This window comes from Chanodichthys erythropterus, chromosome 7 (assembly GCF_024489055.1).
Source record: "Chanodichthys erythropterus isolate Z2021 chromosome 7, ASM2448905v1, whole genome shotgun sequence".
Lineage (NCBI taxonomy): Eukaryota > Metazoa > Chordata > Actinopteri > Cypriniformes > Xenocyprididae > Chanodichthys > Chanodichthys erythropterus.
The window spans coordinates 18,453,079-18,472,283 of NC_090227.1; the positions used below are offsets into that span (position 1 = coordinate 18,453,079).

General features: G+C 36.7%; 1 protein-coding gene across 12 annotated transcripts in view; it reads left to right on the forward strand.

Moving 5' to 3' along the window:
• def8 (differentially expressed in FDCP 8 homolog) overlaps positions 1-19,205 on the forward strand; it is a 219,163-nt gene that overhangs the window by 114,555 nt on the left and 85,403 nt on the right. For all 12 annotated transcript variants that reach the window (XR_010895482.1, XR_010895483.1, XM_067389841.1 and 9 more), the window contains 4 exons: positions 3,882-4,031; positions 4,820-4,961; positions 5,465-5,629; positions 5,938-6,065. Coding sequence is in view for 10 of the 12 variants with exons in the window: in XM_067389841.1 (XP_067245942.1) it covers positions 3,882-4,031; positions 4,820-4,961; positions 5,465-5,629; positions 5,938-6,065 (585 nt within the window). In the remaining 2 variants the exon portion in view is untranslated. The remainder of the gene's footprint in view (positions 1-3,881; positions 4,032-4,819; positions 4,962-5,464; positions 5,630-5,937; positions 6,066-19,205) is intronic.

A 19,205-nucleotide genomic window follows, 5' to 3' on the forward strand; every position in this document is an offset into this window, starting at 1 on the left:
CCGGTCTGTCTCTGCTTTAGCAGAGTGCCATTTTAACATAATTGCTGTTAAATGGGATACAATACATTTTAAACAGATTTCATTCAAGTCAGGATATAGGAAAGGGGGAAAGAATCAAATTAAGTCCAAATAAGGCATACTTTCAGTCATTCAGTCAAGAGTTAACACATTTACATGAATTGTGAGTGTTCTAAAGCCTAACTGTTTACAGGTAGTACTTGTGGACACATAATGCAAAATGTATGTAGTTAAAAGATGTTTGATAAGTCCGTTAAAATTGTTGGAACAATTTTGAAGCAGATTTATTTGTTCAACAGTCTCTTTGGCTTTCCTGTGAAGTAAGGAAACAAAAGGGTCTGGATTGTCTCTCTGTCTTCTTGGGTGACCCTTTGGTATGTCGCTTCTGCTATCAGGAAGCATGTGTCGTAAAAGTAATCAGCCTGGCTTTATCTGCAGACGGGCCGGAGCCGGAACCTCAATTCTGAATTAGAATTATGTTTTGAAAGAATCATCTGAATGATTCATTTGTCTGGTTCGTCCACAGTTCTTACAATAATTATAAAATTTCACTGACATTTAAAATTACTCATATCATGAAATAAGACTTTGAACATATCACTCACCAATAATCATGTTAAATAATCGTGATTTCAATATTGACCAAAATAAACATGATTTTTGCCATAATCAAGCAGCCCTAACATAGTCACACATGCAACTAGAAATTGCAATACAATTCCAGTACACTTATTATTCCAATTTACACAAGATACATGGCCTAGAATGCATAGCATCTACAACCTTTAACCTAAGTGTTTCATTCAACACTTATAGTAAAGCAATTGTGTGTTTTAAAGAATAAACTCAGCTATGTGTACATGTAGTATCACAAACAACTTTAATGTGTGTTCTATGTGCACAATGTGTTCAGCACAATTACAAATTTGGAAATACAAACAGGATCATTGCTATTGGGCTGCTAATCCACTACCAAGTGAAGTCAATAGCTGGAGGCCTTGCATGAACAATGCAATTAACCTGCAAATGGGCACTGATCTTTGCTCTTAGAACGTGGTTTCCTATTTTTCTGAAAATAAGGTGGAGGTCTACCCCTACCCAGTGACCAACACTTTTCCTCTGTATGGCCTATTTTTTTGACAGGAACTGTAAAATCTGTTTTCTTTGCCACAGGATTGTTTGCTGTGTTCCCCTGGAGTTGGAGGATTTTCATGACTCTCTAATGCTTGTACAACATGCATTCTGGTACATGACTGCAGTAGTCTCTGAACAAAACATTCTAGATTCATCAGAGCAATTCACCTCATCTAAGAAGTGAACATGCTTTTTAGTCCCACCACTGTTAAGCGTTTTGGGAGACATGGACTCTTGAGCATTTAGCTTAGCCTTGATAATTGCAATGGTCTCTTTGTGTTTTTTACACTTTTCAGTCAGGGCTAACTGCTCAACTAATAAATGATCTAGCTGTGATTTGGAGATACTCCATTTCATCATCTGAACATTTAATCCCAATATATTGTTTCTTGAGTTTGCACAGGATAGGCTCAACTTTTTTGCTCCAAAAAGCAAACAATGCATCACTCTATTCAGAAATGTTTACTTCCATCCCTGAGGAGATCTGAATATCATAACATTAAACAATTAAAACAGATTTACCCATTCCTTGGTTCTCGGTTCCTTGAGAGTGCCCAAGAAAAAAGTCAGAGAATCAAAGAGAGCCCAGAAAAAGAAGAGAGTAAAAAGAGACAAAGCAATAGTTACAATCTCTTCTTTTATCCCTTCCTTGACCATGTGATTGAAACCCAAATGTGTGACATTCAAACTGACCAATCAGAAGATTAAAACTGTACTGAAGGTGTGACAATTTGTAGACCCCCGATGAACACACATCTTGGCCTAGAGGTCTTGATCACTATCAATACCTTTGTGCCTCCCAAATGGCCCTTGTAGCAAGAAAAAGGGGGTTGAAATAGTAAAGCAAATGTCTTTGTTAATTTTAAAATATCTTTGGATATTTTCAACCTTACAACACTATACATTTATGTCCTTCTTGGAACTTGAAACCTGACCTTCACTGTATAGACAAAATAGGTGAAACATTCTTCACAATGTGTAACCAGTCACGGAAAGTAGGGACACAAGTCGGTTCTGGGGCATTTTGAGTTATTCACAGATTCTGAAAGTGTAGTCTCCAAGCTTTCCAACGATGTGTAACACATGGAAATCTGATAATATTTGGAGAAGTTGTGGCCATTTGAAGGTAGGCACTCAAAAAAGCTCAAAGGGCAGAAAATGACCTAAAGATTTTGCAGTTCTCGCCTGTTCTGACCTGCTGGGAGTGACAAAGGGGCTCATTTACATCTCATTTAGATAAGCCATACCCCCTGTAAAGCTCCATGGTTGCATAGCAATGACAGACGCAACGGGAAAATCAGACCGCATACTATTAATAATAAAGGATAATGTGCATTGTAAATGTCAGTAATTTATCTTTTTTGACATTAGAACTTTTTGAACAGGATTCTGTGATAACCGTATAGTCCTGATTTAGACCTCAGTTAGTGGTTAGACCTGGTTTGAGTCAAAGGATTAAAAAAATCCTGTACATTAAACTCTTTAATACTTTTACTTTTGACTTATAATGCACATTTAACGGCTATGGATACGTTATACTTTTACTTACGTAGGAATTTAATCTGATACATTTGCTATTACATTAGTAAATCCTTGTTAAGAAGTAGTAACTGGCTAAAATTATTAGCGTCACATTCAATTCAAGAATAGTAAGGTTTACATGAGCTAAGTCATTCACACCAGTCAATTCAAGCAGTTGAAGCGTTATTCAAATTAACATGCTAACATTAACATCTAAAAGCCCATTATAGTAATGGGGGTTTTTGGCAAGTGATACGATGCTAACGATTACAATTAAAACGACAGTCCTGAGCTAGCTAATAACAATAGACACATGAGATAATGTGTAGCCTACATGTTCTTAGAATGAACACAAAACGACAAACTTTGATGTTTATGGAAACTCACCCCATAAGAAACAGAAAAGATCTTGTTGCCTCCAATGAAATAAGTTGTTCGGGCACACTTTTTCTTTGTCGGGGTCTTCTTTGTGGATGTAACCATCTCCGAAGTTTGCACTATGCGTCTGTTTGCTTCTAAATGCCCAATAATTTGCATGTCCTGCCACTCTTTTTCCGCAGCTAAAGAATCCAGCCGTATGTTGTACTTCAAAACATTTTTGGTGTAACGGCCACGGTTCAGCTCGTCTGTGATATTCTTTGCGGCGTCCATCTTCATTAAGTTTTGATATCAACTAGAGCCGGCCAGAGCGTTGCATAAGTAGCCATGCTTCCCTTGGAGGGCGGCGGCAATAACAAAAGAAAAAAAAGTTGGTGTATCCGATTCCAGTATGGAAATACAAACAGACAATGACACGCCCCTACTGCAAGATAGAATCTCTGAAAAACAAGCCGATTTCAACCTCAAATTGTACGCTTTTAAATAAACCAATACTGCTATCTAAAACACGGAGATGCTTCTTCATGATCTCAACTAACAGATTCTGCAAAAAAACGAAAATCACCAATTTTGAAAAAAAAAAAAAAAAAGCTTCTTTCTCAGTTTGCTCAATAGTTGTGCTGCCGACTTGTGTCCCTGGTTTCTGTGACGGGTCACATATGTTTTTATCATACAGGTTTGGAACAACATGAGGGTAAATGGTGACAGATTTAAAATTGCTGGGTAAACGATCTCTTCATGCATTGAAACCTCTCAGGAAAGTAAGTGTTTTATCAAGAGTTGATCGTCCTGTTTTTTTAAAGCACTGAAATGTGTGGATGTTTGCACAGGGTTCGTTTGTGGCGTCTGATGTAGAGCAGCTGAAACAGGCAATAGAGGAGTGCAAGAGACTGATCCTGGAACTGCCAGAACATTCTGAGAAACAGAAGGACACAGTGGTTAAACTAATCCACCTTCGGCTCAAACTACAGGAACTAAAGGTTTGCACTACCAGTCAAAAGTTGTAATTTCAACAATTAACAAAAAACAAATAAAAATTGGTCTAAGTTAAGTTGACTTCAGTCAAAACTAATGTTGAGCAAAATGTTTCATCGTCTCTACCATATTAAAATGTAAACATTAATTAAAATGTAATGTACACATAACTTTACACATATTTTATATACAATGTAAGCGTCATAAAAAAAAAAAGCAAATACATTAATATGGTACTATACACATTACATTAGCTGCATTTATATGGACCCTAATAATGTAATTGAAATCGAACTAGTAGCACAATCAGAGTAAAAAACATCCCATGTAACCACATCAATCAGAATGAATTGGTCAAATACGATTAAAATTTTATTCGGATTGTAAGGGGTGGTTTAAACATTTTCTAATCCATTTGATAGGATGTGTAAACATTTGATCAGAATGAAAATCGAAACTTGAACGTTCTATGCATGTGCAATGACGTAGAAATGGCATAATGACGTATGACACACAGAACAAGCTGTTGTTGTTGAATATAGTGTTATAAATGACACTCAATCTAAAAATCTCCTTCCATTGATCGTATGTAAAGTAGTGCAAGACAACATTGTCCCACGTCTCGTTTTGGACTCTATGTCACTCTGTTAATCAAAGGATCTTTGGTCTGATTTAGATCAAAACATTTTTGTGTTAATGAGAAATATAAATTCATTAAGTGTGTCCAAACTTTTGGCTAGTAGTACATAAATTGTGTAATTTTGTGTTTTACTGTTGTGTTGGATGTGAACAGGACCCAGAGGAAGATGAGCCAAACCTGCAGGTTCTATTAGAACATCGCTTCTCAAAGGAGAAGAGCAAGAGTGTGAAACAGACATGTGACAAGTGTAGCACCATCATATGGGGTCTCATTCAGACTTGGTATACCTGCACAGGTTAGACCATCTTAGCTGAACCTAATGCAACCAATTTTATTAAGAAGACATGTGACTCATTCATTATTATACTGTAACCAGCACACAAAAGAAAAAAAAAATATTCTGCAGCTCTTTTCCCAAAAAACAACAGCTTAAAGTTCCCAGTGACTGTGAAGCTCCTAAAAGATAAAATAGATCTATTGTATAAAGTACAATAGAACTATCATAAATATCTATATGAAAGTAGTCCATATGACTATTCCGCTATATTTTAAGCCTTCTGATACTATTTGTGTTAAGAACAAACAGGAATGCAAATGCTTCTTTACTCATAATCTTTCCCTTCCTCCTTTGTATCTTGTCAGAAAACACATTTAGAATTTAAAAAAATAGGGAGACATACAAAATGTGCATGGCTGGTGGTACTCCAGGACAGGTTTGAGAATCACTGATCTGTGGGGAACAAAACATAACGTTTGGTTTCAAAACTATCATAAATTGCTTTCCATTTCTTATTCCAGGCTGTTATTACCGTTGCCATAGTAAGTGCATGAATCTGATCAACAAACCATGTGTGAGGTCAAAGGTCAGCCATCAGTCTGAATATGAACTCAACATCTGTCCTGAGGTCGGTCTAGACAAACAGGATTACAGATGTGCTGAGTGCCGGACACCCATCTCTTTGCGTGAGTCTTTTTCCATATATACGTTACGACTTCTTTTGCTTTTGTGCCATTTATCTTTGTCCCTTATGATGACACAAATGTTAACAGATTTTTTGTTGTTGTTTGATGAAGTCTTTATGTGATTGTTGTCAAAAGTGTTATATTCAGGGTTGTATGGTTGCTATAGAATATGAAAAAAAGTTATTTAAATAAATGTATCTAATAAATCTATCTAATAAATTAAGTTATAACTTGGATATTAAGAATTCGCTTTTGGCACAGGAAGTAGTCTAATGTTGTGTTGTGTTGTGTTGTGTTGTGTTGTGTAGGGGGTGTTCCTAATGAGGCACGGCAGTGTGATTATACGGGTCAGTATTACTGCAGCAGCTGCCACTGGAATGACACAGCCATCGTTCCAGCTAGAGTCATACACAACTGGGAGTTCGAGCCTCATAAGGTACACTAATACTTAATCCTACTGAGAAAATATACTGAATCCCAGTGAGTTACCTAGTTGCTACCTTCTAAGGCAACATCTTGACTGAAATGAAACTTCATAAGTGGCTAATTTGGAACACTCTACAAAGGCAGAAAGTACCACATGGCACACACCTCACAGAACATTGGAGACTTGACTCACTATTTATTTCAATAGAGTTTGCATTAGCATGTTGCAAAGCTAATGGCAAATGCTATATTAAAGGGTCATGAAACCCTAAACCAAAATTTCTGAGATTTTAACAGAGGTATGTGTGTTGAACACCATTGAAGACAATGTTAGCATCTGTTAGATTTAATAGTAGGGGGGAAATGGTTAAATTTTAGTTTTTATACGCTATTTTCGTCTTCCGGGTTTAAAATCTTCATCCTGTCCACGTCACAGGCTGTGACGTGGCAGAGCACGATAGTGCTTTGATGACTCATCGGTGTTTCATAATTATTAACGAGAGTTTTTTATCCAATGAGAAGACACTCTCTTAATTATTCATGACACCACGTGGATCTTTCCAATGACGAGGACGGTTAACGGCACTAAACAGTGAGAGAGACTGACTGACTGACGGTGCGTGTCCATTGGCGCGGAGCGAGCGGGTAAGCGCGAGTGTTTTCGGTTCATTCCTATGGAAGTTGAGCCGCGCGTAAGTTAAATGTGACACTCAACTTCCATAGGAATGAATCTAAAAATGCTCTGGTCGCTTACTCTGCTCCAGTCGACACGCAGCCTGACTGACTGAGCGTGTTGCAGGTTCGGCACGTAGATCTATGCTATGTACGCAAGGTTTTTTTTAAGCGTTATTTTTTTTTTTTTCAAATATATGCATGTATAGTGTGTATATAAACAACTATATATTTTATAATGACTGTAATTACACATGTACATTAATATGTTTTAAATAGAATTACGATTACTGTAGGATTTATGTAGCAGGGCATTCAGTAACTCTTGAAAAGACAAAAATAAAGTGTCAGTGTATTTCATTAGATTTTACTTTTCCATTTTTTTTTTTTAAATGTATTATTTCCTCATGTTTTACCACTGATTTTTAGTGACAGTCGATATGCATTGGCTACTGGCGATGAGAGTTTCTCTCCTCTCCTCTCCTCTCCTCTCCTCTCCTCTCCTCTCCTCTCCTCTCCTCTCCTCTCCTCTCCTCTCCTCTCCTCTCACAGCCACCACACCCATTTAAGTTGCATTTTTCAAAAAGATTGTGAGCTACACTTGAGCGGAAAGAGGGGGGTTTCATGACCCTTTAAGTAGAGATAGACCTGAAGACCCGTTAAAATGCACAACACCGCTGTATGCTGCGTCAATGAGGCATGCGCACTCTGATGTAAACAAACCCAACATGGATGAGATGCACATGGCAGAATAAGTGAAGGAGATGCACTGAATGAAAATGTGCATTCACTCTCTGACAGCAGATGGTGCTTATGGAACGGTAGAAATGCATCCGCTACCCAGCTGCACTTTCTTTTTCTGAACAGTATTTAAGTGTTTTAAACAGCTATTCAGATTTTTTTGTATTCACAGTGGTGTTCATTGTAGCACCAAATACTTAAATACTAGATACTTACTAGGCCATTTATTTTCAAACTTAAACGTTTTTTTTTTGTTTGTTTTTTTTTTTCATTTAAATCTGGTTTACAACATGCCCTAGATATTGATTTGAAAAGGTTCTGATTCTTTATAGCATAAACTAACAATAAACAATGCTTCTAAAGCATTTATTAATCTTAGTTTATGTTCACTTCAATATTTAATAACACATTATTTGGTCCCACTTTATATTAGGTGGCCTTAACTACTATGTACTTACATCAAAAAATAAGTTAAGTAATGATGCATTATTGTAAAATGTTACCTATTGTTCTTTATATTTTTTTGCTCTTTAATCTGTTTGAAACATTTGTCTACTTTATACATTTATGTATTGTGTATTGTCTTATTGTATTTAAATGTTTAGAGTTCTTTTTGTTATAAGAAAAAAAAAATTAAACCTGCATGACGGCACTTTTTTGCAACTTATTCAATATGGTGATAATACTGTATACCATGATTAAAGGTGCTAAAGAGGATCTTTTTGTCGACTGAGAAACCAAAGACTGTTAGTGAGTTTTTGAAATGAGGCATGCGTAAGAACAACCCCCCTCCTTCACAGCTCATTTCAAGGGAACGCCTCCCAAAACTCGTTCACGAGTATTGGAACATGAGTGTTTACCACCGGCATTCGCTGTGTCATGTTAGTGGATTCATTATGTCGGACTCACCGCAGGTAATCATAATCTGCTGTTGTTACTCCTGTCGCCTGACAAAAAACATTGCATGCGGCGCCTGTAGAGTGTGGAAAGTTACTGGAGCGCGCAGCCGTGCACGTCTCGCACAAGTCAAATCACCTTTATTTATATAGCGCTTTTTACAATGCAGATTGTGTCAAAGCAGCTTTACATTGATAACTGGTACATAATTTTTGCTGCACAGCAGCTCTTAAAGAATAGTGTCAATGCAGGCAGATCAAAGCACTCTTGAATAAATGTCAAGAATACTATTGAATATCAAATGTCAAGTCAAATGTCAAGTGTCCCCAACTAAGCAAGCCAAAGGCGACAGCGGCAAGGAACCCAAACTCCAACAGGTGACATCAGGTGGCAAACAAGTGGCAAATAGGTGTTAAAATGGAGAAAAAAACCTTGGGAGAAACCAGGCTTAGTCGGGGGGCCAGTTCTCCTCTGGCGAACAGTGCTTTGTTACAAATCAGGTTGCTATCATGAGTCTGATAGGATCGCAACAATCAAAGTATTTATTTCAGTTCCATCCAGTTAAGGTATGGTCGGTCTGTTGAGGAACTGTGGCACTGGCTGTCGTGTTGATGATGTCTTCACAATGGATGATCTAGTCGAATCGATCTCTGCTGATACTTCAGGGCTGCGTTGTGGTCGTGTCAAGGCACAGGTCCTTGGTCTCAGCTGGATACGGCCCGGATCCGGTTGACTACGGTAAACCTCGGGATAAACAGAAAGACTAATATTAGCGTAGATGCCATTCTTTTTCTGATGTAACGAGTGCATCTGGTGTTATAGGAAGTGTTACCAGTTCCGGCTGACCTAATTTATGCAGCCTCATAATCCTTTAGCAGATTTGAAAATATAAATTGATAATGTGTTATGTATATGCCAGGTTAAAGAGATGTGTTTTTAGTCAAGATTTAAACTGAATGAGTGTGTCTGCATCCCAAACAATGCTAGGAAGATTGTTCCAGAGTTTAGGTGCCAAATAGGAGAAGGATCTACCGCCTACGGTTGATTTTGATATTATCAGCTGGCCTGAATTCTGAGATCGCAATAAACGTGAAGGATTATAATGATTTAAGAGCTCGCTTAGGTACTGGGGAGCTAAACCATTTAGTGCTTTGTAAGTAATTAGCAAGATTTTAAAATCTATACAATGTTTAACAGGAAGCCAATGCAGTGATGACAGAACTGGGCTAATATGGTCATACTTCCTAGTTCTAGTAAGAACTCTAGCTGCTGCATTTTGTACGAGCTGTAGTTTATTTATCAAGCAGGAGGAACAACCACCCAGTAGAGCGTTACAGTAATCTAGCCTTGAGGTCATGAATGCATGAACTAACTGTTCTGCATTTTTCATTGAGAGCATATGTCGTAGTTTAGATATATTTTTAAGATGGAAGAATGCGGTTTTGCAGATGCTAGTAACATGGTCTTCGAATGAAAGATTGGTATCAAAGAGCACACCCAGGTTCCTAACTGACGATGAAGACTTAACAGAGCAGCCATCAAGTGTTAGACAGTATTCTAGGTTATTGCGTGAAGTAGTTTTCGGTCCAAAAATTAGAATCTCTGTTTTTTCTGAATTTAGGAGTAGGAAATTACTGGTCATCCAGTTTTTTATATCAGCTATACATTCTGTTAATTTAGCGAATTGGTAAGTTTCGTCAGGGCGTGAAGAAATATAGAGCTGAGTATCATCAGCGTAACAATGAAAACTAACGCCATGCTTCCTAATGATATCTTCCAAGGGTAGCATGTGCAGAGTGAAAAGCAATGGTCCTAGTACTTAGCCTTGCGGTATATTTAACTTGTGATTGATATGACATCTCATCGTTTACTACTACAAACTGATAATGGTCAGATAAGTATGATTTGAACCATGCCAATGCAATTCCACTAATGTTTTCGAGTCTATTTAGAAGAATATTGTGATCAATAGTGTCAAATGCAGCACTAAGATCCAGTAACACTAATAGAGATATACAACCACGATCTGATGATAAGAGCAAATCATTAGTAACTCTAATGCTTTTGTCACGCGCATTTCGTCAGTAAAGCCGGTTCCCTGATTACCGCTAAATCGCCATCACCTGCTTTCAAATGGAGCGGCATTTAATAGACAGAACCATGGTTCACTGACAAGCCACGCAATATCACATTCAATATCGACGGCGATTCATATCGATATTGAACGTGATATTGCGTGGCTTGTCAGTGAACTACGGCTCTGTCTATTAAATGCTGCTCCATTTGAAAGCAGGTGATGGCGATTTAGCAGTAATCAGGGAACTGGCTTTACTGACGAAATGCGCGTGACAAAAGCATTCGATATATCGCCCAGCCCTAATGTACAAGTTTGTGTTTTTGAAGGAATAATGTTTATGCGTGGTTATTGAAAAAACAAAAAACTTAAGTCACTGAAATAAGGCCAAAAAAGTATATTAAATCTGTGTTCACAATACGTTTGGTTATTGGGGGCTGTAGACTAGAGTTTTTGTTTAAGAATTATGTAAAAATTATGCTGACTACTCTTTCATATAAAACAATAGAGAGATTTAAATTTTGTAAAGACACTTTTTGGCAAGAAACACAGTATGCGAGGAGGTGTGAATCTGCATAAATAAGTGTACATTTAGTCCACAAATTATTCTAATGAAGAAGAGGACATTTCAGGAATACTTGCAGCCGGAGGTCGCTCTGTACACCTTTAGGCCACAAATTCATATAAAGAAAATGAACTAGGAACTAACGGCATGTCTTCTAGAGATCGCTAACCATGGCTTTACCATCCAAATAAACACTTTTCAAGACAATAAATACACGATTGAGACGATGTATGCATGTATTGCCTCTGAATTTGCCTCTGAATAGCGCTGGCTCCATGGGCGTGGCCGCATTAGCGGGTAATGAGCTGAATCACAGACTTCTGACATGGCTCTCTTTTCATATGGATTATATAAACACAGAATGTTTGTTTTTGATTTGACTTGCACGATTTAAAACCTGACATTTCAACGTTTCTTTAGACGTGTCATTTTTTTTGTCATTAGTATTCATAAGTTACAGTTAATTTTCTGAGAACTATCAGATTGGACTTCGTTCAGAGGGAGACGAGAGATCACGCATCATGTTAGTTTTCTTTATTTTACAAAAAGCACAACATTGTGTTTTTACTCTGAGTGTACACAAATAAAAGAAGACATTCTATAGTTTCAATTGATATATTACTTATGTCTCTATGACAAGAAATGACGGAGTAATTTAAGTCTGTTTTGCTGCAATGTGAAAAAAATCCTCAGGGAGTTAATAACAGCCAGCTTAAAAGTTTTTGGTACGTATCCTAGTGATAAAGATGAATTAAGAAGAGGATCTATGACCTCCGGAAGCATCTCTTTCAATAGCTTAGTCGGTATAGGGTCTAACATACAAGTTGTTGATTTTGATGATTTAACAAGTTTAGACAATTCTTCCTCTCCTAAAGCAGTAAATGAATTGAATTTTTCAGACACAATACTGTAGTAGACGGTTGCATGGTTATAATTTTTTATCTAATATTATCAATCTTGCAAGTAAAGAAGTTCATAAAGTCATTACTGCTGTGCTCTTTGGAAACATCGGAAGTTGAAGCTTTATTTCTTGTTAACTTAGCCACTGTATCAAATAAATACCTAGGGTTGTGTTTATTTTCTTAGGCAGATCTAGCAGTTTTTAAGGCCTTTCTGTACTCAATCATTCTCTCTCTCCACGAAATGCAAAATACTTCTAGTTTTGTTTTCTTCCAGCTGCGCTCTATTTTTCTAGCTACTGTTTTTAGGGCCCGAGTGACAATATTAGATCTAAAGTATGATTATGACAATGAGTGGGTCCTGACACGTGTTGTCTAACACCAATAGAGATTAGAATGTCTGTAAATGCCAATCCCAATGAGTCTTTTTTATTATCCACATGGATATTAAAATAACCAACAACAAGGACTTTATCTGCAGCTAGTACTAATTCTTATAGAAAATCGTCAATTTCTTTGATGAAGTCTGTATGGTGTCCTGGTGGCCTGTATACAGTAGCCAGCACAAATGTCAACTTACAGAATGTTACGTAAAGCACCATCACTTCGAAGTAATTATATTTGAAAGACTTCTGGCTGATACTGTAAATATTACTATAAATTACAGCAGCACCTCCCCCTTTGCCTTTCTTTCGAGGATTGTGTCGATAATCATAACCTTGAGGACTAGACTCATTTAAAGTAATGTAATCGTCCGGTTTTAGCCAGGTTTCTGTCAAACACAGCACATCTAGATTATTGTCTGTGATAATATCGTTTACAATAAGTGCTTTTGAAGAAAGTGATCTAAAATTTAACAACCCAAGCTTTATCATTTGTTTATCATTATTATCTCTATTTTTTTATTTGTTGAACATTAATTAAATTTTTACAATTAAATGGGTTTGGAAGTTTTATGTTTTTACTAATTCGGGGTACAGACACAGTCTCTATGTGATGATATCTAGGTGTAAGAGTTTCTATGTGTTGGGATTTATCAAGGAATGTCATGGCAGTGATTGACAAGCCAGAGGGCCAATCTGCGCACGTCTTTCACAAGGAACGTAATGGCAGTGATTGACAAGCCAGAGGGCCAATTGGCTGATGTTTTTAAGGCCCTACCTCGTGCACAGATGATGTATATTAATATTCCTTTCAGTGCACCTAATAAATAGTCTTTTATCAGTTAGTAAAGATTAGTATTTCAAGTAATATTGCAAAAATGTATAAAACAAAACATCCTCTTTAGCACCTTTAAAGCTTCAGCAATAATCGCAACATGAAAATTTGATACTGTCACATACCTATAAGGCTACACTTCACTATGACTGAAGTGTAAACTTTATGAATAAAAATGTTATAATTTTGCAGGGTATGAGTTCAAGTTCAAATTGGATGGCCAGTTTGCTGCTTCGTTTTATTGGGCACATTATTGTGCATTTACAAAAGGTTGAGGTTGTAGGTAATGCAGCCTTTATAAAATCTTGCCAATCATTTATTCTTTTGTAATAAACATTTTTCTGACAGAGAGGATCCAAATGCAGAAAATCCAATGAAGTAATAATTAAATTAGGGCTGTCAAGTGATTAAAATTTTTAATATAATTAATTACATGACGTGCCGATTAATTACTCACAAACTAATTACACATTAAATTTGGCTGAGAAATTACCCCCAAAAGATAATTTGAAGTCATTATTATGTTAAATGAGAAAAGTGTTAAATAGCAATTCTCCATAACAGAGCGAATTGCATCCCGTGTCTCGTTTCCCATTTCCGCGGTCGTTTCGGTTTTCGATTTCTCTAACCTACAATGTAAAACTCGGCGCTTAGCATCTACGTCACGGCTCTCAGCCCGCCCTCTGTTCGTTGATTGGCCCGGCTGTTTCCAGACCGGTGGTAAACAGAAAGCTCTGACGCTGTCTCAGACTGAGTACAGAAGCGAAATGAAATTGAGCGGAAGTAGGAAGTCTGACGTAGTCAGGCTAACAAAAAGTAGCTTTAGAAAGAAATATTTTATTTGATTCAACGTAGAATTTTTTACACATAAACTTTTAGACTACAAGGGACATGTTTTTTTTTTTGTTTTTTGTTTTTTCAGAAGCTGCATCTGAATTGGTATTTAGATATATTTACAAACCAAAACAGTTTGTTTACCAACATTCTTCAAAATGTCTTCTTTTATGTTACGCAAAAGAAAGAAAGTCATACAGGTTTGAAATGACACAAGGGTGAGTAAATGTAAATAAACAGATTTTTTTTTTTTTTTTTTTCGGGCAAACTATACCCAAAATGTCTAAATGAGAAAGTCACTGAGTCATTCATTCATTTGATTCGTTCAAATGGCTGATTCATTTAGGAATAAAGTAAATGGCTCTATTTGTAAATGGGCCATTGAATCATTGGTTCACAGATTGATTCGCTCAATCCTCGAATTCATTCAGAAATTAAACACTTGAAGCACCATTGCACAGACCAGTCAGTGTATAAATAGTACTGCAAGAGCGATTTAAAAAGCATACAGAGCTGTCTGCTCTTTAATCACTCTCACTGTACCTACTGTGTTGCAGAGACGCACAACAGTTCTGCTGTGGCTTTATAGGTATAGGCTAATATTTTTATTGGCAAAATTTAGCAAAAACTGACAATATTGTGTCTAAAATATACCATAGTATTAACTTATTTATTTTACTGTTGTAAATCAGTATCACATTTGTGCTTGTGCTATTTGGAACAAAAACAGTACTCGATCAGAACTACATAATCCTCAGACAAATGTAATGTTGTGACATTATTTACAAGCTGTTTTAATGGTGTCTTTCCGTGGTTGAAACACGGATTGAGCGATTACATGCGACATGATATATTTCAGTAAGTTGTACTGTTTCTTTCAACTTACCTTCTGATGTTCATTCATTTTTATTTGGTTCTATAACTAGTAGTAAAAAGGAAGAGATGATCAGTTCATGTGCCGCTTGAACTGAGGCACTACAGCGATCTGTCATGCCAAATTAAAGATTCACAAAACCACATTTATTGTTTGAATTCCATAGTAAAATTTAGAAGCTGAGACTATCAGAAGTAACCTGCTCTGACTTTGTAGTCATTGCATTGTTAGTGTGCTCTATGCTTTGCAATGTATTTTTCACTGCGTGAGAAAATGGACATTTGGTTTGAGGACAGGTGAATGCTTGAGAGTTGGCAGCACTGCATATGACAGCATTTTTTTGTAGCTATGTTAAATTTTCCCACTGGACTTGGGAGTGCTGAAACCAGGATGGCCATCGCTGCTGTGGTCCGTAGTGGATTGTCGTTCCTCCATACATCCCAAAAAATGTTTAGGGGTCTCAGTGAATCCGTCCATCATTCATTAATTTTTTATTTGAAATTGAAAGTAGAAAAATGAGAAAAATGATTTTAACATAATTCATTTTGAGTATATAAAATTTTTGGTCTTATTAATCTATTACTTGTTCCAGAGCAAGTTGAATTGTGCTGTGTTAATTTTTATAATTTAATATTAAGGCTATATCAAAGACTATAGAACAGGGCTCGTCAACTGGCGGCCTGCAGGCCAAATCCGGCCCACCAATTATATTCATCTGTCTCGCGGCACCCAAATCTCCCTCCTCCTCTTTTCCTGGCGGTGCGGCTAAATTTGGTTATATATCGTGGCCGCAGTGGTGCTTGCAGCTGTAAGGCTATATACACATTGTTAGTACCATGCACACTCCTTCGACTGACCTGAGAAACGTTTTCCGTGTGAATATTTCAGCAGTTATTATGTGTGTCCCGTATTTCTGTCGACTGAACCAGCGATACCAGTCAATCGTGAATTAATCATTATTTTGTCTCAATCCTTTCTTTTCCATGTATTGGCCAAACGCGCTTGCATAATGATCTGAAACGATTTGGATTTGTTCGGACCGCTCTGTCACTGAATCATCTGAGGTGATTTCTCGGTCAGTAACAACAAATACAGAACAAATTGCGCTGTTTTCATTTGTTTCACTAATTTACTTTAAACTACGCAGCACGGCCCAGTGGATAATGAAATGAAAGCTTAAAGGTGCCATAGAATTGAAAATTGAATTTACCTTGGCATAGTTGAATAACAAGAGTTCAGTACATAGAAATGACATACAGTGAGTCTCAAACACCATTGTTTCCTCCTTCTTATGTAAATCACATTTGTTTAAAAGACCTCTGGGGAACAGGCGAATCTCAACATAGCACTGACTGTTACGCAACAGTCGGGATCATTAATATGTACGACCCCAATATTTGCATATGCCAGCCCATGTTCAAGACATTAGACAAGGCAGTATGTATCTGTGCACAGCTGAATCATCAGACTAGGTAAGCAAGCAAGGACAATAGCAGAAAATGGCAGATGGAGCAATAGTAACTGACATGATCCATGATATCATGATATTTTTAGTGATATTTGTAAATTGCCTTTCCAAATGTTTCGTTAGCATGTTGCTAATGTACTGTTAAATGTGGTTAAAGTTACCATTGTTTATTACTGTATTCACGGCGACAAGAGCCGTCGGTATTTTTAAATTTTTAAACACTTGCAGTCTGTATAATTCATAAACAGAACTTCATTCTTTATAAAACTCTCCAACAGTGTGTAATGTTAGCTTTAGCCCGTAAGCCACGGAGCACTATCAAACTCATTCAGAATCAAATGTAAACATCCAAATAAATAATATACTTACATAATCTGAGGCTGCATGACGAACACTTTGTAAAGATCCATTTTGAGGTTTATATTAGCTATGTGAACTTTGTTTATGCAATGTATTATAGAGTCGCAAGCTCGGGGTTGGGGAGCGCGAAGATTTAAAGGGTAAGCAGCCTGAATCAGCGCATTTATAATGATGCCCCAAAATAGGCAGTTAAAAAAATTAATAAAAAAAAAAACTATGGGGTATTTTGAGCTGAAACTTCACTGACACATTCAAGGGACACCTTAGACTTGTGAAAAAGCATTCTAGGGCACCTTTAATGGAGCTGCGTTTTTTCCTGGGCACCAATATTAAACAGCGTTGTGACATCTAGGCTGCATCTGAAAACTGGAAAATGCTGCCTTCAGAGGACACATGTCAAGGTAGGAAGGCATCAAGGCACGTCCAAATCCAATGTTAGCTTCACTTCCTATTTCCTGAGATCCCTTCATCTGCAGATCCCTTCATCTGAGATCCCTTTTCAAGGCAGCATAGATGTATGCTTAGCTGCCTTTGATATACCATAAGTAGTTACTATTCTGGGGCACCTGTCAAAAATTTGATGGATGACCTTTGACCTGACCTTTGACCTGACATTTGACCTAATGAATTATGATATTATCCCTCTGGATATTTCCCCTCCCCCCAAGGTTGAACTTTGACATGGGTTATGAATATGTCCATTGATTCCTGGCATGTTTTAAATACCTACATCATTGATTCGTAGTTCATTTATGGGGTGGAACAAATTGATGATTTTTGAACTTTGACCATACAAATTGGAAGTCCTGAGGGTAATTTTCAGGGTCACATGTGTTGAACAGACATCCACATTCCGACTCATCTGTGTAAGTGACAAAAATAAGATTTTAATGAAGAAACAGCCGGATCAAAATAACAAAAGAATAAACATGGTATATTTTATAAAATAGAATACACATATACACAATGATGTTGGGTTAAAATTCGCTTTTAGTTTGAAATATAAAACACCCAAAGTGTGGACATATAAGTAAAGGTATATTCATTTTAACAAGGCTGACGCAAAAGCAATTTCTTGTGTGGACATGTCCAGACATGTTGAGGTTTCCATGGTTTATGCAAGGTTTACGTGGGTGGATGACATGACGTACAGTTCTACCTGTCCATAATGTCATTTACTAAAGAAAATGGGTATTCTTTAAAAATTTATATCCTTATGTTGTTCCTCTAACAAGATATTACTACAGCGTACCATAGCTTTAGTTGGTATATGAAGACCAATACTTCAAATTTTGATCTAAACATCAAAATTGTCATATGGTGTGACTGTCCGGGCTATGTGTGACTTTACTAATATGACAATATATCTCAGCAAAGTATAAACAATTGATAGATTTACAGTTTAAATAACAGAATTAGGCATTTTTAATGAACACAGAAAGTGTTGATGTCTTTACATGATTTTAAAGAAAGTTCTGGCCAAATACATTTGTCCGTAAAATGGGCATCATATGGTGTGACATTAAAATCTATATTTTGAACGGGCAATAATTTGGACAACATTATGAACCAGAGGTCCACACTCAACCAGGACGTTGCATTGTCATCTCTAAAGTGGTTTGGAAGGTCATGAGGCGAGTTCTGACTTTTTGATTTTTACTTAAAAAGCTCTGTATCTGATTAGCTCACTAGTGGTCAAAGTTTTGTGTCTTATGGTGTGACATTATTTGCATAAAAATGAAACACTTTTTACAAATTTTACTCATTTATTCTTAAAAATCATTGCTGTCATGTGGCAATTTACGTGCCAAGTATAAGCTAGCTGTTTTTAGTTAACCGAGAGATTATCTTAACTGAGCAAAACGTCATATGGTGTGACACCGTATCATATGGTGTGACCGTTTTTTCCAGGTCACACCATATGATACATTTGTCACACAATATGACATACCCCTTTTTTTGATGATAAATAAATAATCAAAACATATTGTAATAAATTAATGGTGAACATTAAATTACCCATCCAATGAAAGGGTTAGTTCACCCAAAAATGAAAATAATGTCATTAAGTACTCACCCTCATGTCGTTCCACACCCGTAAGACCTTCATTCATCTTCAGAACACAAATTAAGATATTTTTGATGAAATACGATGGCTCAGTGAGGCCTACATAGCCAGAAATGTCACCAAATTTCTCAAGATCCAGAAAGGTACTCAAATATTTAAAACAGTCATGTGACTACAGCGGTTCAACCTTAATGTTATGAAGTGACAAGAATACTTTTTTTGTGACAAAAAAAACAAAATAATGACATTTTTACAACAATATCTAGTGATGGCCCATTTCAAAACACTGCTTTGGAGCTTTACGAATCGAATCAGTGGTTTGGAGTGCCAAAGTAATGTGATTTCAACAGTTTAGCAGTTTTATATGCAACCTGAATCACTAATTCGAAACAAGATTTGAAGCTTTATGAAGCAGTGTTTTGAATCATTAGATATTGTTGAAAAGTCTTTATTTTGTTATTTTTGTCACATAAAAAGTAT